Below are 23,660 nucleotides of genomic sequence, written 5' to 3'. Positions count from 1 at the left end.
ACTCTGCGTATGGAGGATAATGCACTGGAGCGGACTGGAGCAGGCCCCCACCTCGGCGCCCCACCCCGGTCCTTCATCACTGGCCGGAGGCCGTGTGACGGAGATGGACTCTCTCTGACGCGGTGCCCAACGACCTTGACTCGTACTCCCGTGACCGCCGTGGCCGGCTTCTCACTCCCTCCCACTCTCACTCTCTGTCGCACGCGCGACGCTCCGCCCTCTCCCCGCCGCCGTCGCGCCGCCCTGCGATTCAGCGCGACTGATTCTCCCGGACCCGGTGATAGGGCGGGAGCCGCGTGGTATGCGGGACGGGCGTCAGTTTGGTGACCCGGCGTTTGTGCAGCATCGCCGCCCTTCGTCAGGCGGCCGGGCGGCCGGCCTGATCATTGATCAATGCTTCGGATGCGGCGGGCAGTGTCCGGGGCTGGGTCTCGCGGCGTCACCAGGGCAACTGTACTACGCTCGAATAACATGTGACAGTAACACGGCGCACGTCACCCGCGTCAGCACGCCCGAGACCCTGCGCCGTACGCTCAGGAGCACAGCCAAATGCACCATGCTTCGAGAACACAGCCAGCTGTGCCGTCCTATCTAGAACACAGCCAGCTGCGCAGTACTCCCGAGAACACAGCCGGCTACGCCGTCCTCTTGAGAACACAGCCGTACTCTCGGAGCACAGCCAGCTGTGCCGTACTCCCGAGAGCACAGCCAGCTGCGCCGTCCTCTAGAGAGCACAGCCAGCTGCTAGCGGGTGTGAGCCAGTGACACAGTTCAGACCAGCCTCGGCGACGGACACCACTCCGGACGGCACCCGGGACGGCACGGGTGACGGGCCGGCTGCGGGCCTGCCGACGGCCGGCTGCGGGCCTGCCGATGGCTGCAGCGGGCCTGCCGACGGCTGCAGCGGGCCTGCCGACGGTCACCGGCGGCGGGCCTGCCGATGACCGGCTGCAGGCCTGATGACGGCGACGCCAGAGCGGTGAGCGCCGCTGCCGCCGGCACGGTTGGCAGTGACCTGACCTGAGTGCTCTCAGAGTTACACGCGATTATGACACTGAGTTGAGACGCCCGGCTTTGTAACACAACACCACACACACACCACACACACACACCACACAACAACACACCACACACACACACACACACACCCACACACACACCCACACCACACACACACACACACACACACACACACACCACACAAACACACACCACACCACACACACACACACACACCACACACACACACACACACACACACACACCACACACACACACACCCACACCACACACACCACACACACACACACACACACACACACACACACAACACACACACACACACACACACACCACACACCCACACCACACACACACCACACACACCACACACACACCACACACACACACACACCACACAACCACACACACACCCACACACACACACCACACACACACACACCCACACACACACACACACACACACACACACACCCACAACACACACACACCACACACACACACACACACCCACCACCACACACACACCACACACACACACACACACAACAACCACACACACAACACACACACACACACACACACAGCACGACACACAACGCACACACACACACACACACACACACAAGATATATATATATATATATATATATATATATATATATATATATATATATATATATATGCGTGTGTGTGTGCGTGTGTGTGTGTAGTTGTGCATATATGTGTGCATATGAATATCTATATTTATAGGCTGTTATGAACCAGAGGGAAAGAGAGCGGTGATTCCCAGAATTGTTGTTACGGCAGTTGAACTGTGGCAAAATCGTTTGCGGCAATGGGCCATTTTTTCAGACGAAATCGGGATCGCTTTAAGTTGTGCTGTGCTGTTTGAAGTCGGTGTCAGAAGCGACCACACGCGCTGTCAGTTGGAGACGGAATATATTCAGCTGATGTCGATTCAGCTGATTCAGATGACTCGTGCTTGAGCCTGATGGCCAGACTCCACAATTTTTGTCGGAGACTCGGCCGAGTGTGCATTGGCTGGTTTTTGGTAACTTTGGCTTTTGGTTTTTGACCACGATACTGCGCAACACGTGGTATCGTTTGTGAACATTAGTTACGATACACTTCGTGCAGGCCCCTGCAAACTGCTAACGGTGGCAAAAAAACCTCATCTGTTTATTTGACGTGGGGCAAACCTCTAAATGTGCTAATTACCAATGAATTCACATTTCATTGCGCAGTTTCAAGCACAGTTGGATGACTGAGCCTCTCCGGAACGGCGTTCAGCCATAGCACCTCATAAAAAGGAAGTTCCCATCCGTCAGCCGGTGTTGACCTGGCGTCGTTGCAGTGGCATAACAAACGGCGTAGTTTCTTTCGGCTTGGGCCATAGCGCATCAGTCCGAAACAAGCCTTAGAAAGGCAACATTAGATGTTTCCGGCCGGTTACAGGAGCCGTTGTTGATTGGTAGTGTTACGTTGGTTTTGTGATATGAGAACAAACACGCTCACCTCAGCATGCAGTTGGCTTTCTTTTTTTCGGTGGTTGCCACAGCCCAACACCAGCCCTTAGAAACGCCTCTAAATCTGCGAATCGGGGCTCTCCGCCACGTGCTCGTGACTGGGTGCGCACACCAGCCCACGCTTGTCAGGGCCACCGTCCGTTTCTCATCCGTCAGCCGGTGCTGATCTTGCGTCGTTGCAATCTCAGGTGGACGAGACGGGGGTCATGCTTTAACTCGTGTCCTACAAATTGTTCGCAACTACCGCAACGCTGGTGTTACTGAACGGGAATATTACACTTTCGTGCGGTTGCAGCGTTGCAGAAAACCCGTTTTTGCTCGAACAGATTAAACGGAAATACGTTGAAAACATCAAAGCGCAGTTTTTAGAGTCGTACTGCTTGCCGCTGAGCTCGGCGTGCCAGTGCGATCATTTGTGGCAGAGATGCAAGCACGTCAAAAGCCGGAGAGGCCTGGCCGCTACGGAACGCTGAAGCATCTTCTGGTTACTTTATGTGGGGCAAGCTTCTAAATGTGCTAATTACCAATAAATTCACATTTCATTGCGCAGTTTCAAGCGCGGTTGGATGACTGAGCCTCGCCGTAACGGCGTTCAGCCACAGTACCTCCCCATCAATGCGTTCAGAGCCGTGCAAATCAAAGTTTAGTTTTTTGTCCTCTCTTTGGCCATACCTGGCCACATCTGTTAGCTCAGCGTATTCGCGAGTAGTTAAGTGGAGTTACAGCCCTCATATAACCAGTACCACTTTTCCAGTCATACACCACCCACGCCGCCTGCACGTGGAGGCTGCTCATGCCCGTCGGTGCAATGCTGCCTAAAATGGTTGCGCAGTACGTGGGATTCGAACTACCGTCGTGAGGTCACTCTTTGGACGCACTGCCGATTGACCAGTTCTGGATATCATATTGACGGGTTCTGGACATAATGTTGACGAGTTCTGAATATTGTGTTGACGATTTCTGGATATCATGTTGACGAGTTCTGGATATCACGTTGACAAGTTCTGGACATCATGTCGACCAGTTCTGGATATCACGTCGACCAGTTCTGGATGTCATGTTGGCCAGTTCTGGACTCGAACCCCCCGTCGCCCAAGACTCCCCCCGGACTGCATGACCGTCCGCCCCCAGGACTGGGCGATCTCAGTCACACGTGCCTGGGCCGTCCTTCATTCCGCCACAACCAGCGGTGTGGCTGCGAAACAGACGCCCACCGCGGTCAGCCAACGATGACTCGAGACGGGCGCCGGCGCGCACGGTGTGCGCCACACCTCACGCGCGGCGATAAGGGCGCCACTGCCGCAAGTACGTACCTAGAAGCTGGCATCTCCTCGCAACTGAGGTCGATTATTTTCAGCGGACTCCCAAGTCATAACTCAGAAACATCATGAGAGCGAGGGCTTTCTTGCCTTTATCAACTTCAAGCTCATGTCAAAGTGTTGGTCGCGCTGTTTATCACCACGGCCATTCTGGTAACCCATTTGGTCACCAGCCTTTACCTACTCGGCACTTCCGATCATCGACATGTCCGCTAGTGTTGAGGTCACGTACGTTCAGTTTCACTTTTAGGTTTAAGTACTTCTTGGCATTAAACATGATACATTTTGGGAGCTTCTCCAAATAAATGGTAGAATATGCAATCTGCTCTAGTCTGCACGGGTAACTCCAAACCATTCTGCACAGAACTGTATTTTTGCGCCCCGATTGCTTTTCATAAATGTTAACGGGACCTATTTCCGGTGATCATGTTGTACCGCCTTACCAAGATGTTTTCTATTAATTGCACCCAATTAAAAGCTTTGCACAAAGCTGAAATTCCACGTGCATTTGATAAAAGAAGTCAACCTCCTGTACAACAATCTTCGCCCGGTCGATTAAAATTATTCCTGATATCAGGAAAGCATCGAAACTTCATGAGATCGAAATCCGGGGAGAAATCGGGTTTTGGCTATAGGCTAGACCAGCCCCATCCAAAATCAATCTTAAAGTAATAAGTGATTTAAAATTGGCACCTCTGCTCACATACGCACCCTGGTGTGGTCAGCACACCACAGCTGTTCCGTCATCATCAGGGCTTTACGATGCACACAGCTGCTGAGGCCATATGGCGCCGCCTGCCCCTTACCCTGGCAGGAAGAGCGGGCGCCGTGAGAAATCGATCTCCGTATCATACCCGTTCCTCTCGGGAATCCTGGCAGTGTCTCGTCGGCCAGCATATTATATGAATGATGTGGAATGCATCCACAACTGATGCAAACACAGATTGTCCCTGGAGCGTAATAAGCCTTACCATGGTGAGGGACAAACTGCCCACAACACCTGTTTACAACCCCATGCCCCAAACCTTCCGGACTGATGGGCGTAAAATACTTACTGATAAATGTACCATTTATATATATATATATATATATATTATATATATGATATATATATATATATATATATATATATATATATATATATATATAGATATATGTTGTGTGTTTTGTGTGTGTTTTATGTGGTGGTATATATATAGTGATTATATATAATATATATATATTATAACAATATAATATGGGTGTTGTGTGTGTGTTAGTGTGTTGTGTTGATATATATATATACCACCAGAACATAATAACACAACAATAACAACAGTCAAAAACCTGTTCTTTTCAAAACATGGTGACCTTGGGTTTGGTCAAAGGCCACCAAAAGAGGCCGAATTCACCTGGAATTAGTTTGTAGACAACCCATTCTCTGAACCTATGGGGCCGAACGGCACAAAACCATTACCAATCGAAGTGCCATGGTCGATGACCATGCCTGTTCAGAACATGGTAGCCTTGGGTGACGTCAAAGGTCATAAAAACGCCCAAAACCAAGTGGAATAAATTTGTTGACAACTCCATGCTTCGAGACCATGGAACTGATCAGCAATAAACCTATACCAATCGATGCGCCACAGTCAGTAAATAATCGTTTTTCAGAGCATGGTGACCTTGGGTTATGTCAAACACCACCAAAAACAGTCGAATCCACCTGAAATTGATTTGCAGTCAACCTCTCGCTCCGAACATATAGAACCGATCAACACAAAACTTTTACCAACCTAAGCATCATGGTAAATGTCCTAATCTGTCTAGACCACGGTGATCTTGGATAAGGTTAAAGGCTACCAAAAATGCAAGAAAGAAGAAGAAGAAAAAGTAGGTTTGTATACAACCCATGCCTCGAGCCTTTGGGGCTGATCGGCACAAACCCATAACCAATCGATGTGCTACATTCAGTCAATAACCCACCGTTTCCTAAATATGATGATATTTGACCTGATCCAAGGTCGCCATGTCCTGGAAGGGATATCATGTTGACCATGACAAATCGATTGGCTAAGTTTTGTGCCGATCAACCCCCTCGGCTCGGAGCATGGGGTTGTCTGCAAGCTTTCAGGTGGTTCGGCCGTTGTTGGTGGCCTTTGACCGGACCCAAGGTTATCATGTTTTGGCAAAGATAGGATATGACCATGACACATCGATCGGTGAAGGTTTTATGCTGTTCGGTCCCTTAGGCTGGAGCATGGGGTTGCCTGGACTCCTATTTTTCCGATTTTTGGTATTTTTGGTGACTTTTAACCTTACCCAAGAATACCCTGGGAGGAATAAATTATCGATCAATCAGCATCCAATAGTGAGGGTTCGGTGTTGGTTGGTGCCATAGGCTCGGAGCATGGGATCGCCAATGCGTTTTGTCGACCGTTTAGTCCCTCCCCTTGTCATGTGTTTTTAATGAGTTGTTACTGGTGCTTGGGGAAGCAAGAAGCTGTGTCCCCCAACTGTCCCAAGCCCAATTTTTCCCGCAACTCACACTCTTTACGCATTAGCATTCAAAAATACACTTTTCAGGTTAAGCTTCCACTGTGTCACAGACGTGGCAACGCCCATTGCTGTTGGAAACACAGCATGAAATCTTCTGCAACTTTCTCAATCATGTGCATAAGTGACGTACTCTGACGTCATAGGTCAGCATTGCAAGCTGATGGGGATCTCCCTTTTCTAATAGCCTGACATAATAACAAAAACCTTGAAACGATACCGGTGTTATTCGGGGATTTGGGGGGAAGTCCAGAGGGAGGGCATTGCGTTGGGGTGGCGGTCGGGACTGTGTTCGAGCGGCATCAAGCACGCGATTTCAGGCTGGTGTGGTCAGATCTGTGTATTTCTTACAGTAAGTGAAGCCCGTGCGAAGGGTAAGGGCTCAACTTGCAATATCGGCGCCGTTCTCACGCAGTTCTCTGGTTCCCACGAAACACCGGTAGGCGAAATATACGCATTGATATTCTTTGTTTTATTCCACAAGCTGTGCAAGCCTAGTGGAATAGAGGATGCGATGCTTGAACATTCTAGTTGTTTTTTTAGAGGGGTCTGATAGGAAGAGAATGCTTATCTTCTCATTGCTGATCAAACTGCCTAAGATGAAACCAGCTGGAAAATGTGGATGCTCTGGGGTTCTTGTGCCTAGGCACGATATTGCAAAAAATTGAGTTTATGCTGAAGTGTGCAGCATGGCAATGATATGATGGCAAAGTTTGAGGACATTTATGTCATAAACATCAAATCAGAGTGCTCAAAGCTTGGCACACAGTTGCCACCATTTTTAGGGCATAATAAATCGTGAAGGTGGGTAGAGGCAAGAATATGCTAGAAATATTTTCACTGAAAATTTATTTAAGAATATAATGTAAAGTAGCATAGACCGAGTCAGGTGCAGATTAACCAACCCAGTGCCGACTGCTGTGGCATGGACATGTGGATGGCACAGTAGATCAATTTTTTGTGTACTTGCTTAGGCAAATATCTAAATAATGCCCATTTCTTCTGGCTGGCATTGATTGTGCTGTAAAAATGGTATCCTGATCATTGTTGCAACATTACTATAACTATTTCATTAATAACAATTGCATACTCATCTACCATTTGTAGTCTACAAAAACATATCCACTGCACTGGACATGTACCCAACACCAGTGCACTGACTTTTGCATGTGTGCTTCAAACTCAGGCCTGGCCAAAATACACCAAGCTGGTATCATATTTTTTGTGAAAAAATCATATTGGTATTGCCTGAAACTACCTTTGCAACAACAGAACTTCTCAAAGCATTGGCCCCATGCAACTAAGCTTGTGCTGACCATACACCAAATTATGAGAGTTAAAATATATCACATGCATGCACTGAGATTTTTGCAGCAATATCATGTCCATGTTCAGCATACCATTCTTTTTTTGCAGTCTGCAATTAGTTTACATTTCTGTAATGTTTGGATATGTGCCAGCAAGATGTGAGGGCATGAGTGATTTTTGAGGTGTCTGGCATTGTAGCTGCCTCACACATATTGTGGGCATCCTGACCAACATACCTTGCTGACTGACTATGAGAGCTATGCATTTTTGATATTGTTACTTATGGTACTACTGGTGCAGCTACCAGTGAGGTTGTTCCTTCCTGATGTGTTTGGCTAGGCATGTGTGAAATCTGAAAATCATGAGTAACAGATGAAAAGATATGTTTGTGTGATGCAGTTTCCTCCTGATTAGTGCTTACTCAAACTTTAAGGAAGGATGAATTAGGATGCACTTTATAGGTACATATCCCTGTACTCCATAGCTTTTATTCTGCAGGGTTTTCTTGTCTTATTAAGCCCATAAAGATAGCTGAAACATTGGGTGGCTCTGGGTACCCTGCTTTTATAATCACATGCCCTTTGGTGTAGTAATTTACTTTTAGGCATGTAAGTGTTGTCACCCATACTTGGTTTCAGTTCACATTGATTTTTAACTATGCCATGTGGGAGTGGACATACCTGTAATGGAATGTAATCATGCATAGCACAAAGACATAGTGGCATACATATTGAATGTAGTTGTGCTTGGTGTTTGTTTTTTGTAGTAGAGTTCTTGGAGCATATGTTGCATGATTATAATATTTTTAGAAACTGACATTTTTTCATCAGTAAAAAAATCACATGTATCTCTAGCAGTAGCATCAATAACTGGCATTGGTTAAAGTCATTGGAGCCATTCTGCTTCAGTTGGGCTGCTGCTTCCTCTGTCTCCCTTGCCACTGCGCCTGCTGGTCACCTGTGTAACACTTGTGATCTCCATGAGCCCCACTGATCTGCCTGCTATGTGTCGCCGGGCAGCGCCGGGCCGGCCGTCTCCGCCAGTGACCGAACGCCAGCGCCGCCGGCCTGGGCGCCATGTCGGCCGGCCGCCGCTCGGAGGAGGAGCCGGCCGCCGAGCCGCCCCGGCTCAGCTGCCAGCCTCCCAGCGCCGACAGCAGCCCCGACGGCGAGGTGTTCTTCGACACGCGCGACGAGAGGCTGCGCCGCGCCGCCTCGCGCCACGACGGGTGAGCAGCGGCCGCCGGCGGCGAGGCCACCTCCGGCAGCAGGACGTCACGCGCGTACTCCAGCGGAAGACCTGTTGCCAAAATCTTTAGTTGGTTTAAATGGAATTGCTTTCAACTGGAGTCATTATTATGGGGCAGATGCCTTGTCTGGGTTGGTTGTGCATATGTTGGCTTGCACATCAAACAAAGTATTGCTTGATAATTTGGCATGGTTGTACAGCATGGATCTTGCATGATTTTTGGTGGTTTCACCTAAGATGAGATGCACAAAGCATGCTGTAAAAGTGCTACATGCTGTTGGCCTAAGTAGACATAGTATTACATACCTAAATGTAACTGAAGTGCATGCTCCAGCTGTCAGACCATGAAGTGAAGCCCAGCTTGGGTAGGAAAAGAGAAACGACCACTAATCCCATATCTCACCTGCAAAATCGATTCTGCCTCATGTTCTGTAACATTCAGTTGATACGCGATTAGGTTTGAATCCATTGCTCGCCAAACCTTGGTGTTGGGTGTGGACACTATGGAGCCCCAGCATGGTGCACAGGACTGAGCAGGGTCTGCACTCATCCTACTCTCTACAGAGGTGCATGACAGCATGTCCGTGGCATCCATCTTATGCAGGTGTCTGAAGGAGGGTGTAGGCTCAATGGGCAGCCCTAAGAGGCACAGGCTGCGGGCGCGAAGTGTCTCACTCACACAGTTGGTGCGCAGCAGAGAGATGCTCTCATCGGAGGAAAATAAAAAGTTATCATTCATGACCTTTGAGCTTCGTGATGGAGATTAGTCTCCGTGATGTCCAATCGGTTTTCGCCGCAATGATATTCGCCTGTTGTTATGATGAATGCTTTGTAGAGTGGGCACAAATTGCATGACTTCGTGAGATTTCTTGAGGTCCATTGCCTTCCATCTGCAGGTCTAAGCTTGGCCCGGCCAGATCCGTGGAGAATCTTTCTCAGGCGGTATCATCCCCACATCTGCCCGTGCATGAAACCAATGGGTAAGTGCGACGCACTGGTGGCTTGTGTTGTACTATTTTACCATTAATCAGCATGATCTGATAGTGTTTATTGACATCATCAGCCATTTGAAACGCGATTTAGGATGTTGAGGCTTCATCGAGATGCGACAACGAACGCTATGGACCCGCTTTCTCACGGATGCAGGCCTCGGCTTCTCATGCGGTATGATTCGCCAATGGCTCAACTTTTCCGCGCTTTTTCGCAACTTTTCGTCGCCGCGCTCGTGACCCGCGCGGCGACGGCACCGGCCGTGCCACACACCCAGTGCAGCGCGTTTTGCTGTGCGCCGGCCAGGTCGCAGGGCACGGCGCCGCCGCTGCAGCGCTCCAACAGCAGCCACACGCCGAGCGGTCTGCTGGGCCGTGCCGGCGGCGGCGGCCAGCCGGGTCTGAGCCCGGACCGGCCGGCCGGCTCTTCGGACGCCAGCCTCGCCGAGCTGGGCAGGCAGGTGAGCCGCGCAGGCAGCCGCCGCCGCCGCCGCCGCCGCCGCTGCGCCGGCGCCCGCCGGCGTCGCAGGACGGCCGTGGCCGGCAGATGCGGTGACGTATTTCGTAGGAGCGGCCGTTACGTCAGAGGCCGTGCTCTTCGTGGGGCTTTCCGCAAAGTACCGGACCGCGCAGCAAAGCAATGGTGATACACAAGATTATCCTTTCTTCGCATTCCCGAACAACGGCAGACGATCTCCGCGTGACATGCATGGCCATGAGGAGAGCCCTGGGCTTTGGCGGCCTGACTATCTCGCTTTATTGTCAGCTGATAACGTATCGAGTCGCCTCGACACCTTCTGAAATGCAAGCCCACGTCCTGTACAGGATCGAGTGATTTGTCTTCTATCACTGAGTCACACAGGCGTCAGATGCCACTGCTTTGCCGTGTCGCTCTGTGCGCCCTGATCTGTTATCTGCTGTATGCTACGAGTATGCAGACTTCCCATACTATGTGTGTGGGTGCACGTGTGAGTGCATATTCGTGTGCGTGCGTGCGTGCTGATGCCTTTGCTTGTGTCTGTGGATGTGGCTCCGCTGATCCACTAATGTGTCTGTCCACATGCCCGTGCCTGTGCCCGTGCCTTTGCCTCCATCTTTATCTGGTCTGTGCGTCTCCATCCATGTCTGTTCATCTGCCTGAGGTTGTGCCTCTGTCTGAGCCCTTACCTGTGCATGTGCCTGTATTATGTCTGCTCCTCTACCTGAGCTTGTGTCTGCCTGAGTTCGCACCTGTGTGTGCACCTGTATGTGCGCCTGGGCCCGTGCCTGTGTATGTGCCTGTATGTGCGCCTGGGCCCGTGTCTGTGTAAGTGCCTGTATGTGTGTCTGGGCTCGTGCCTGTGTATGTGCCTGTATGCACGCCTGAGTCCGTACCTGTGCAAGTGCTGTGTGCGTGCCTGGGCCCATACCTGTGTATGTACCTGTATGTGCGCCTTGGCACATACCTGTGTATGTGCCTGTATGTGCGCCTGGGCCCGTGGCAGTCGCACCTGCGCTGACCGGCCGCGCGTGCGTCGGTCGGCAGGAGCTGGGCAGTGAGGCGAGCCTGGCGACCCCAGCCCCGACGCGGCCCGAGTCCACCCGCTCCTCCGACTCGGGCCGCAAGGACAGCAAGCGCGCGCGCCGTACGCCATGGTACAGCCTGCTCACCAACACGTACAAGCAGCGCTGCGACGACTTCCGGCGCACGTTCGACGTTCCGCCGGACGAGCGCCTCATTGTCGGTGGGTGGCGCCGCCGCCGCCGCGAGCCCGCGTCCGCCGGTGCCAGCCTGGTGCTGCCGCCCCGGGGCGAGCGCGCGTTCGTCTCCGTTTACCGGGGGTCCTGTGCTGACATGGTCTTGAGTGAAATGATCGTGAAGCTCTTGAGAGACTGTGTTTGGTTGGCTTTTCACTAACATCTGCATTTTAAGGTAGCGATTTTCACGTCGCGTTATGAGCCTGTGCCGAGGGTGTGGCTTAAGCTGACGTTTTGCGCCCCAGACTACTCGTGCGCCCAGGTGGACGTCGGCAAGATGATCTACCACGGCCGACTGTACGTCTCACAGAACTACATCTGCTTCACCTCCAACATCTTCAAGTGGAATGTCGTGAGTGATGAGAAGCGAAGAAGGCATATGTGACCGCGAAACACGACCGTAACACGAAATGATAGTCTGACTTAGAAACATTCCCACATGCGTGCGCGGAAGCATTCGGACACATTCGCGGACGCCCAGGTATGCCTCATACTGCAGGCGCGCCACAAACTGACCACGGGAAATCCAGTCATGCCGACGCTCAACGTGTCGAACCGAGGCCAGTCCTCGCCCGTAGTGTCCGCACACCTCGCGGTGATGACACCCCCCCCCCCCTCGGCCAGGCGACCGCGTCCTGGGACTGAGCGGTGTGTCAGTCGGCTGACGCCGTAAGAGGTCCGTAGTGCTCCGTACACCTCGTGGTGATGGCACCCCTCCCTCAGCCAGGCGGCCGCGTCCTAAGGCTGAGCTGTGCTCGTCAACCAACTCCTTAGGAGGTCCATAGTGCTCCACGCACCTCGCGGTGGTGGTATCTCCCTAGGAGGTCCGAAGTGCTCCGTACACCTCACGGTGATGCACCCCTCTCTCAGCCAGGCGGCCTCATCCTGAGGCTGAGCTGTGTGTCAGTCAGCTGACGCCGTAAGAGGGGCGGCGGCGCCCCGTCTCGACTCGTACCCCCAGCGGCACCCGCCGGCGGTGACCGGGCGGCGCCGGCTCTGTCTGCAGTCTTTCTGCCTGCCGCTGCGGGAAGTGCGCGCCATCACCAAGATGAACGTGCTGGTCTTCCCGTCGGGCATCAACCTGGAGACGGCCACCGAGAAGTACGTGCTGAGCTCGTTCGCCTCGCGCGACCGAGCCTTCGTCAACATCGAGAACATCTGGCGCAACTGTATTGATAAACAGGTGGGGCGGCCGGCGGCCCTGTGCAGTCACAGCGCGCAGCGGCGCAGCGGGTGGGGGCTAGGTTGTTTGCGGGGTGCAGGGAGCTTGTTTCAGGTGCACACGCTATGTGTTGCTCATTATGGCCCTGTTTCATGCGTGTTTTTCGTGCCGTTTTGTCAGGGGCTCCTCCCCATTTTAATTGACTCCACTATTGGAAGGTGGAGATTGGGATTGATGTCACCGTGCAGACTTGAGCCGCAGTACATTGCACCATTGTTGGCTACTGCGCGTCTGGGAAACCAGAGGTACGGGGTTCAATTCCCCGCGGTACCCGCCCTTCCGGCCAGGGTGAGAGGCAGGCGACGCCATATAGCCTCAGCAGCTGAGTGCGTCGTAAAGCCCCCAATGAGACACACATACATTGCACCATTATGAGCGATTGTACTTAGCCGTTTTAGTTTCTTTGTAGGGGACTTATGTATTTGGCAAAGATGCGACCGTTTTCGTGGTTCGCGCCATCATCTTCCTTACTGGCTGTGCGCACCACATCAGCACCGCATCTCCGACCTGTGTGCTAGCTCCTGAATGTCTTGAGCACAACTCCCGCGCCATCTCCCTCAGCTATGGCACCCGTGCCGCTGCTGGTGTGGCTCGTATCAATGCTCTTGCCTTTCTTTTGGTTCATGGTCAAGGACAGGATCCATGGTCAAAGACAAGGATTCATGGTCCCGCGCCATCCCCCTTAGCTATGGCCTCCGTGCCGCTGCTGGTGTGGCTCGTTTCAATGCTCTTGCCTTTCTTTTGAGTCATGGTCAGGGACAGCTCTTGTGCTCTCAGAAGGGGTGAGAAGATCAGTCTTAAACAAGCGTTCTAGAAGAGTTCCCCCAAAACAGTTTTTGTGGACGTGGGGTATCAAGACGGCCATGTTTCACTAATGCTCACTTTAAAATAAAATGGTCATATAACTCGTGGTCATTAATTGAAAAGACTGTCATAGCAAATTTTCGGAGCCCTCAACACCGTTTTCTCTTGAAAACTCATTTACAGAAAGCTGTTTATGTGTCCGCTGGTCACTCGTGCGTGTGCGTGTGCCACACGGGACGGGTCGGGTGTCTCCAGTGTGCGGTCACACTGGAGACGCCCAACCCGTCCCGCCCCGTGTAGGCTGGGCTGTTGAGATGCGTCGTCAGCGCGTTTCACTGACAGCGCGCAGCCTTGTTGATCAGACGGTGGGACTCACCGATCTTCCGTATGCTGGAACGGCTCGTGACGCGCGCCGCATCCTTCTTCTGGTAGCTCCGAATCCCGTGGACATCTAACCGTGCGCGTGGGAGCAGCCCCCAGTCGCGACCCGCATAGCTGCCGGAGATTTTCAGTTGGCGCTTGTGTTTGGCGCCGTTGCCTGGTAACGGGCCTTGTGCTGTGGACCGCTGTGTTTGCCGTGCGCCATGACAACCGCGCTTGTTGGGACTGGCTGCTTAGATCATTAGGCGCCGTGTTGCCCGGCGGGGGGCGGCACGCGCAGTAGCGGTCCAGAGCACCAGGGACGGGTGTTTGGGCGCGCTATCCCTGAGGAAGTGCCTGTAGCGTCGCCCACAGTCGGACAGGACGGCCTGCGTGCGACACAGCTGTCTGGTAGTGACGGCTCGAGCGATGCCAGCCGTTGCTGACTGGTGCTGCGGACGTGCCAGCGCCGCCGGACGGTAGCGGTGATAACGCCCGCTGCCGTTGACAGGTGCTGTCGGCCTCGCAGCTCTGGCAGATGGTGCATGAGCTGTACGGCTCGGAGCTCGGTCTGACCAGCGACGACGACGACTACGTCGACCCCAGTGCCGAGGACGACTCCTCCAACAAGGCGCGCGTGCGCAAGGCGGCCAGGGTGAGTGCCGCGCGCCGCGCCGGCCCCGGCCGACCGGCGCCGCTCAAGCCATTAGGTGTCGTTGCCTGGCCCAGCCGAGGCGCCCCGGTTGACCTGGGAGCCCGTCTCTCGATATATTGTCCTGGTTGGTACCGGAGTCCGTTCCTCGATGTATTGTCCAGGGAGCTACCGGAGTCCGTCTCTCGATGTGTTGTTTTCGTGGGAGCTACCGGAGCCCGTCCCTCGATGTGTTGTTTTCCTGGGAGCTACCGGAGCCGGTCTCCCGATGTGCCGTTGGTATGAAGAGAATGGCTAGGGTAAAGTGCTCCGGCGCCGTGCCTGTGCCCACCCAGTCTGCGCATTGAACACGGGATTTGGGTGCCCGCCAAGTGGCATATTGGGGAATCATTATTGCTTCACTAGTTAGGAAAGATGACTTCGAGAGCAGGGTCCTTACTGAGTAAGGCATGGTGCTAAGACCCCGATCGTGTCACCCAGTGAAGCAATGCAGCTGTAGCGGTTCATGCACGGCCGGCGCTGTTGTGTGGTGTCGCATCCTCGGTCGACCCCGTCCCTCGCAGTGCCGGGATGCAGGGAGAGGCCTGAGGTGGTGCGGTATAGAACCAACGCCAAGCCCCCGCCGAAGTGTTACCTCCCCGTATTGAAGGTGGCGCTCGTCCGTGGTTGGACGGTGCTAGTCCCCGGTACGGCTCGAGCTCGACGCTTCGCCAGGGGCGGGTGTGAGCCGCCCTGTCAGGTCACATGGACCGAGGACTTGCGTGATGCATCCACGTTATGCTGATATTCTCACAGAATGTCGGTGGGCTATTTTGGTCGCGCAAAACGCGCGTTTTGTTTTTAATTCCCCGCAGTCGCGCCAAACCCGCAACAAACGGGTTTAATTCCCCGCAGTCGCCGCCACTTCTGCCAGGATGAAGGGCAGGCCACGCCGTAGAGTCCCAACAGCTTTGAGTGCGTCGTAAAGCCCCAATCACAATCGTTAATATATTCTGCACCGGTCGTTCTCGCGGACAGCCACTTGGCGCTAGTGTGTTTCGACGGCATGTTTACGACTGGGACACAGTATGGCTGGCAGCGCCGTACACCATCAGTCTGGCCATGCGCTGCAGCTGTGAACTGGCTGGCCAGTGAGTGGAGTGCCTTAGATTCAACGTTCATTGATATTTGTGGCGTGTTAGAGAGGTTTGTCACGTCAAAAAGGTTTCCGAGTTTGTTTTTTCCAGAACAAGCAGAAAATTGTCGCTTGTCGACACGGCTTTAATAACGAGGGGCGGGGTTGTCCCTCCTTGCTCCGCCACGCCTTCCTTATCATGCGATGCTCCCAGACAGTGGCGCACGCAGGGAGAAGGCGCGGGAGCACGTCCCCGCCCCCTCCCCACTCGGGTTTTTAGGGGTCTGGCCCCCTCGGGACCGAGTTTGGGGTCCCGGATTGCTGGCTGGAGGTCGTATTGACGGCCCCGGGCGGCAGGGTCGAGTCGCCAAATGTCAGTCAGAGGGCCCTTTGCGCCCATTGAAGCTGCCTGTCGGCCATGCACCACCAGTACCGAACAGTCGGCGACGAGTCAGTCTGGGCCTGGGGCCCATTTCCCAAGCAGGCACAGGGCCGTGGCCCGCGACTCGCATTGGTCGGGGACCCTGAAACAATGAGGGGCCCTTGCGTCTGGCAGAGGCCCCGAGTCCCGACTCCCTGAGTCCTAGGAGAATCCTAAACCTCCGTCATTATATCCAGTCCGCTGTACGGCATTCGCCGGCCGTGGGGTCCGGGGTGGCACCAACCCTGTAGAAATATTGCAGCGTAAGGAATCAGCAGTAAGCAAAATTAACGTTATCATTTCAATGAGAAAGCGATGCCGCCCGGTGCGTGATTAACCCACAACAGACAAACAGACCGAACGTATTTAAACCACCGAAGACTTACGACGTGGCGTGTCGGGAGCAAGATAAACACGAACGTAGCCAAAAGTAAGCCACCTTCACGCAACTGGCAATAGCGTACGGACAATCTTCCACGGCGTTGCGACGTCTCCTGTGTATATCCCTAGCCTTGCTTTGTTGGCGTTACGGGTGTCATAACATATGGCCATAATACATGCTCGCATAGCCCCTTCCCACAAGCTCTATGCGGTTTTCGTTGCAGACCTCCTCGCTTTGGGCGCAGCCAACTTCAATTGTCATGTCGTGTTCTGCTGATACTCAGGTTTGCGCATGCGTGGTGACCTCGACCGGAGGTGCAATGAGACGGAGCGGTATGGGCCTTCCTGGCCGCGGGTGTGACGCTCGGCCTGACCCATCTCTGACGGATCCTCTCGCCTGGCGAAGCCGCATACTCCGCGGTATGGGGTATGCCGACATATCACATGGTATGCCTTACTGTGGGACGCCCTGTAATCACATGGTATGTCCCATTGTGGGACGCTCTGTAATCACATCGTATGCCCCATTGTGGGACGCCCTGTAATGTAGCGAGGCTCGACTAGGGTGGGATCGCCCACGCGCACGCGTGTTTGCGGACTGAACTCTGAGTAGACCAGTCAGTTTGCGGCTGCTATGTAGACAGAGACGCACAGGTATAGTCATGCGTAGGCAGCACCTGCAGACCACAGAGCGCTTACGGGATGGCTGCCACGCCCTAGCCGTTGGAATGGTGTACGACTCTGACGGGGTAGCCGTCGAGGAAACCCATCATTCCGACGGACGGAGGGCGGTGACGTCACCGCTTCGCCCCGGACGGAAGAAGGTGACGTCACTGCTGCGTCTTGGACGGAGAGCGGTGACGTCAGTGCTTCGCTTCGGACGGAGCATGAAACGTCACCGCTTCACCTCGGGCGGAAGACGATGACGCCACTGCTGCGCCTCGGACGGAGGGCGGTGACGCCACCGCTTCGCCTCGGACGGAGGGCGGTGACGCCACCGCTTCGCCCCGAACGGAGGACGGTGACGCCACTGCTGCGCCTTGGAGGGAGGGCGGTGACGCCACTGCTTCGCCTCGGACGGAGGGCGGTGACGCCACTGCTGCGCCTCGGACGGAGAGCGGTGACGCCACCGCTTCGCCTCGGACGGAGGGCGGTGACGCCACCGCTTCGCCTCGAACAGAGGGCGGTGAGGCCACCGCTTCGCCTCGAACGGAGGGCGGTGACGTCACCGTTTCGCCTCGGATTCGGATTGGCCTGGCTCAGTGGAGGGATTCACTCGGCCTGTCTACCTGTGCCCGGAGTTGGCCGCACTGGGGAGGCCGCTGTTTACGGCCTCGTGCCGCCCGCCGGCGGTATGACGGCCAGCTCAGCGATGTGATGGAGACTATAGCCCGCTGTGAGGCAGACCTGGACTAGATCAGATGAGGCGGGGGCGAGGCTGCTCCAGGCGTGTTGGGAGCCCTCAGTAGCGACAGTCCCTCAGAGGGCGCCGTCCTTCGGTGGCGGCCGTCCCTTAATGACGGCCGTCCCTCATTGGAGCAGCTTTCAGTGACGGCCGTCCCTCAGTGACGACCGTCCCTCAGTGACGACCGTCCCTCAGTGGCAAACTCACTCAGTGGCGAACGTCACTCAGTGGCGACCGTCCCTCAGTGGCGACCGTCCCTCAGTGGCGACCGGCCCGTCAGTGGCAGCCCAGGATCACGTCCCTCAGTGGCGACGGCCCTCAGTGGGCGCCGGCCCTCAGTGGCGACCGTCCCTCAGTGACGGACCGTCCCTCAGTGGCGACCGCCCTCAGTGACGACCGTCCCTCAGTGGCGACCGGCCCTCAGTGACGACCGTCCCTCAGTGGCGACGTCCCTCAGTGACAACCGTCCCTCAGTGGTGACCGTCCTCAGTGGCGACCGGCCCTCAGTGGCGACCGGCCCTCAGTGGCACCCCCACGGTGGTGTGTGCTGCGCGGCGCGCCCGTCCGTGGCGCCGGCCGGCCGCGTCATCGGCGCCACCAGTGGGCGCCGGCGGCCGCCAGTTGCAGGACGCGCCGGCGGGCGCGCGCCGCCCCCGAGGGCGGGCCGTCGCCGCTCCAGATGATGCGCCGTAGTCGTCGGGGTCAGTAATGTACCAGTCGGCAGGGGCCAGTCAGTCTCGTACAGTCGGCGGGGGCCAGTCAGTCTCTGTACAGTCGGCAGGGGCCAGTCAGTCTCTGTACCAGTCGGCAGGGGTCAGTCAGTCTCTGTGCCAGTCGGCAGGGGTCAGTCAGTCTCTGTACCAGTCGGCGGGGGCCAGTCAGTCTCTGTACCAGTCGGCGGGGGCCAGTCAGTCTCTGTACCAGTCGGCAGGGGATCAGTCAGTCTTAACACTGGTGTCTGGGGGTCTCAGGGCCAGTCTCTGCGCCGGTCGGCAGGCACCGGTGCGTTGCGACCTGTGCTGCGGTGCCGCATGCGCGTCCTGGTGCCTGACGCGCTGCCTCTTATGTGGGTGATGCTGCTGCGCGTTATGGTGGCGTCGATGTTCACGCTGCGTCTACGTATTCCAATTTGTTTGGCTTGTCCTTTAGTCCAGCTAACATCACTCGTGTGGACTGGAGTGTAAACAAAGTGTTGGGAGGGTCACGCCGTTGTATGCGCCCGTGTCAACTCCGGCAGAGTTTGCTCATTCATATTCGTCACAGAGTACGAATATGACCGAGCGGAGGGTATCCAACGCCGTTGGTCCTTTCGGCGGCCGCTTTGCGTCGAGTTGTCACCGTGGCGCGGCCGACGTGGCATGGCGTGTGCCGAGGCAGTTGGGCTGTGTCCGTTCTCGCTCCGTCGGACGCGGTTCGGGGCTACGAAGTCCGCGCGGTCAAACTGAAGAGCATGAGCTCAGCGGCGGTCCACACTGACCGAGCATGACGCGACGGCCACCACTGACGAGCATGAGCCCTGCGACGGCCTACTATATAGCGCGAGCGTCGCGGCGGTACACTGACTGCGCGAGCGTCGCGGCGGGCCATTACTGACCAATCAGGAGCCCCTTCCAGCGGCGGCCACGCTGACCAAGCAGGAGCATCGCGGCGGCCACCACTGACAAGCCAGGAGCTCGCGGCGGGCCACCTGCCCAAGCAGGAGCCTCGCGGCGGCCACAACTGTACCAAGCACGAGCCAGCGGCAGCTGCACTGACCGAGCACGAGCCCCGCCGCGCTTCACTGACCGAGCGCAGCGGTCACACTGCGGTTCGGGGCCACGCCCACCAACGCAGACCGCTTACACCTGTCCGGTCCGTCGCCAGATGTCAGAGCGCGTCGCGGACCATTCCGAGTTTCGTGGCAAGCCGTCCGGAGTCCGTCCGTCGAGCAGTGTGGACCACAAACCAGTCCGGGGTCGTCCGGATCAGGTCGCAACTGTCGCACTCGTTACTGCCACCCATGGGTCGCAGTTCCGCGTCTGCGCCGTGGATACAGGTTGTCAGGGCCCACGGTTGTCTGAGCTCGGAAAAGGAGCGATCAGACGCGAGCGCTGTGTTTTGGCGCGCGGCGGGCTCAGCCGGCAGTGACCCAGAGGCCCGCGCCGTGTATAAATACCGGTTGGCGCGCAACGCGTCCGACGGCGGCCATCGGCCACCGAGCGCCGCCAGAGGTCGGGCTAACTTTAGACGCGGCGCTCCAGCCGCAACAGGCCGTAAAAAGCTGTTGTGGGCGCGAGCGAGTCCGCCCTTTGGTCGCCAGGACGCCGTTTCGACCTTCGGCAGGGGGGGAATGTTGGGACTGTGAGTTAGGTGACGTTTCGTGTGGCCGGGCAGCAACGTCCGCTGGCAGCGTGTTGTAGTTGGCAGTTGTGGTGGAATCGTATCTTCCACGGTCATCGCAGATCCAACGTGAAATTTGTGCGCTGACGTCGCTGCTTTGGAGGAAAAGCTCGCCTCGCCGGGTGTGCATGCGGGCGCCTCGCTCGCTGCCGGCACATTGAAGGCTCACGTTCTCCGGGACAGCCGGCGTTGGCCGGGCGGGGGAGGATTTCATTTGGCTGGAGAGCGCCCGTCAGCAGGTATTTGCGTCCGCTGGTCAGTCAGTGCGTCAGAATGAACGGTAGCCGCGCGGCCAGCCGACTGTTAGTGCGGCAGTTGCTGGCGTGTACCCCCGCCTGGAGAGTCGATGCATCAATGTGGCGGCTTGCCGGAGTGGTTCGTATTACGGTCAAGCTCATCGCTGCCGCGTATGGTGTAGTAACGCGCACCTCCGCGTTGGCTTCGTTAGCTGGCGCGAGGTACGCGGCGCGTCGCGGTGCTCGCCGGCGATCTGTTGCCGCCGCTGACCTCGCCCGCGGGCACCCGGGTTGGCCCCGGTCATAAGCCCTCCGGCGCCTGCCCTGTGTCTGCGCCGCCGTGTCACCGGGCAATCGACACCGTGCCGCCGCCGTGGGGTCGGCGGATATTGCGGAGTTTGACGCGAGGGTTGCATGTTTGTACGGGCCAAACAGAGGGAAACATTCAGACTTTACACAGACCCTTATAGACGTACGTCACTCCATAGTGGTCTGCTTTTTTCGAAGCAGACACTCATCAAGTAATTGTTGGTGGATGGCCTTTATTTAGTTTGTTACACATGTTTCGTTTCATGTGAAATAGTTTTTGAGGGATGACGTCATAAAGCTTCGGTTTTTATGTTTACATTACACTGACTGGCCAAGAACCTGAATGGATGGAGATGCAACTTCCGAAGTCTCGTGAAACTGTTATATCCAGTGTAAGGAAGACATTTGAGTTTTGCTCCTAGAATGCAGTCTTTGCATTCCGAGCTTTCGTTGCGATTAAGGTCGTGGGTCTCCGTTTCAACGTGAATTGTTGATTGAATCCCCCCTTTTGGGGGGGAGGGGATGAGCGGGGGTGGCATAAGTCATCACAGGAATGCGCCGAACAAGATGTTGAACCAGATATTTTTTACTGAAGAAATATCTGTTGAACTTTTTGCCGTCGATTTCTGATGTTTCAAAGTCTGTGGTTGTGAAGCCTTTTCCTGCCCAAATCGTTTTTCAGCCGTGGATAACACACGTGAGTCTACATAAGGCATTATAAATGTTTGTGAAAAGCCGGCTTTGTTGGCAATCCGCCTTGTCTGGAGCGATGTGTGGCGATCCGGCGTTGTGGCGGATAGAAGTGGGCGGTGCGCCAGGGGCTGTCAGGTGATGCTGGCGGCCGGCCCACTCCCGCGGCCCCGTCCCGTCGCCGGCAGTCGGTGGTCCGCGCTGGCGCGGCCCGGGCGCCGCTGCGGTCGGCGGAGAGCGATCCTCCCGCGGCCTGACCGGCCGGCACCCTGACGGTGACGGTGATCGACCGCGGACTGAGGTGCGTGCCGCCGCCGCCGCCCGGCCGGTGTGATGGTGGACCAGCCGGACCCGCAGCCGGCCGCTGACGTACCCGAGGAACGCCAGGTCGCGCCGCTGCCAGCGGCGGCGGCGCCGGTGCCGCCCTCTCCCGGCCCGGCGGCGGTCCAGCGTCGCGAGCAGGTGTCCGACCTCTTGCTGCTGGCGGATATGACCGGCGAGGGTCTGTGCCTGCTCGAGCTGTACCGGGCGCAGTGATGCCGCCGCAGCGCCGCCGCCGCCGCCGCGTCGGCACCGCTTCGCTGCAGGTGGGCGCCTCGGCGCTGCCGCGTGCGCGACACTCCCATCTGACGGCAGACTAGCGAGGCTGCAGTGCACCAAGCCGCCGTGTGTCACATGTAGTTTTGGATGGGTTGTTTATCTTACTGGCAAGCGTGTCGCAGCCATGTACACGGCGCATTTTCCCAGCTGCCTCGGCATTTTCACATCGAAGTAACAGCCATCTCCACTAACCCGATAACGTCGCCCCGGAAAAGGAAGGTCGATCACTTGAACCATGCCTCGTCCCGGCTCTCGGCCGTTTCGGCGAACCTTGCCGCTGAGTCAGAGCAGACGGGGTCGCGCACGTGCCAACGGTCGGCCAGGGTCACTGTCTCTGCCGTGACGCGACGCCGTGCCGGCCGGCTGCGCCTGGCCGTACGGCCGGGCCAGTACGGCGGCGGCGACAGCGGCGCGAGGCTCCGACCAGGAGGCCGGCGCGGCTGCGGCGGGACGGACCGGGCCGCGGCCCCGGACACCCGGCTGTCAGGCCCGCGCCTCTGGGACCACGCCGGCGCGAGGGCGCGCCTCGTGCAGCCGGAGGTCGCGCGGCCCAGCTGCGAGCGGAAGGGATCCGTGCTGCTGACGCCGCGCCCGGATGGTGGCGATCGCCGCTGATCGGTCCCGGATGTGGCCGTGGACGGAGCGCCGCGTACCGAGTCCGGAGTCGGAGCCGGCGCGGTGGCGGCGGCCGCTGGCCGGCCTCCGCGCCCGTGCACGGACGAATCGATGCTCGGAAGCCCCGCGCGCTGGCGGTCCGGCCGGCGCCGGCTGCCCGCGGCTCAGCGACGCCGCCGTCCACAGCGAGCCGGCCATGGCGTCGGGCGCGCCACGCGGCCGCCGCTGCCGCACCGTCAGCCGCTCGCCGCCCCGGCCACGCCGCCTGCCCAGCGCCGCCCGGCCCCGCACCGTCCCGGCCTCCGCCGCGGTGAGTCTGACCTCCGCCGGCCGGAGAGGTCACGCCGCCGGACTCCGAACCTCCCCCGGGTGATCTGGTCACGCGGCCAGCTGGACTGGGACTTGCGCCTGGAGCGGCGGTACCCTTACCTCGTCAATGACGGCACGCTGCTGTCGGTGGGACCCCCTCATGCCTCGGAAGTGGTCGTACTACGCTGCCGACAGCGGCCAGGGTCCGACCCCAGACTGTCCCGGCGGCACCGCCGTCGTCAGTGGAACCTCTCCTGTCATGGACGCGGCGGTGCTGCGCTGCCGACAACGGCCGGTTGTCCTACCCCAGTCTATCCCGGCGGCCGACAGCGGCCAGGGTTTGACCCCCAGTCTGTCCCGGCGGCCGACAGCGGCCAGGGTTTGACCCCCAGTCCTGTCCCGGCGGCCGACAACGGCCGGTGTCCTAACCCCAGTCTGTCCCGGCGGCTGACAAGCGGCCAGGGTCTGACCCCAGTCTGTC

At 56.7% G+C, this 23,660-nt stretch overlaps 1 protein-coding gene across 1 annotated transcript in view; it reads left to right on the top strand.

Moving 5' to 3' along the window:
- Nucleotides 1–8,807: 8,807 nt before the first annotated feature.
- Nucleotides 8,808–23,660, top strand: part of LOC119094568 (protein Aster-B) — a 30,324-nt gene continuing 15,471 nt past the window's right edge. The window contains exons 1-7 of the mRNA XM_037217628.1: nucleotides 8,808–8,936; nucleotides 9,853–9,936; nucleotides 10,253–10,406; nucleotides 11,471–11,669; nucleotides 11,928–12,034; nucleotides 12,689–12,865; nucleotides 14,580–14,723. Of these exons, the coding sequence (XP_037073523.1) occupies nucleotides 11,960–12,034; nucleotides 12,689–12,865; nucleotides 14,580–14,723 (396 nt within the window). The 5' untranslated portion in view covers nucleotides 8,808–8,936; nucleotides 9,853–9,936; nucleotides 10,253–10,406; nucleotides 11,471–11,669; nucleotides 11,928–11,959. The remainder of the gene's footprint in view (nucleotides 8,937–9,852; nucleotides 9,937–10,252; nucleotides 10,407–11,470; nucleotides 11,670–11,927; nucleotides 12,035–12,688; nucleotides 12,866–14,579; nucleotides 14,724–23,660) is intronic.

The sequence above is a fragment of the Pollicipes pollicipes genome, unplaced genomic scaffold, assembly GCF_011947565.3.
Source record: "Pollicipes pollicipes isolate AB1234 unplaced genomic scaffold, Ppol_2.1 Scaffold_4002;HRSCAF=4701_pilon_pilon_pilon, whole genome shotgun sequence".
NCBI classification, from domain to species: Eukaryota; Metazoa; Arthropoda; class Thecostraca; order Pollicipedomorpha; family Pollicipedidae; genus Pollicipes; species Pollicipes pollicipes.
The sequence above is the reverse complement of the archived record's forward strand: the minus strand, read 5'-3'. Positions and strand labels throughout refer to the sequence as shown.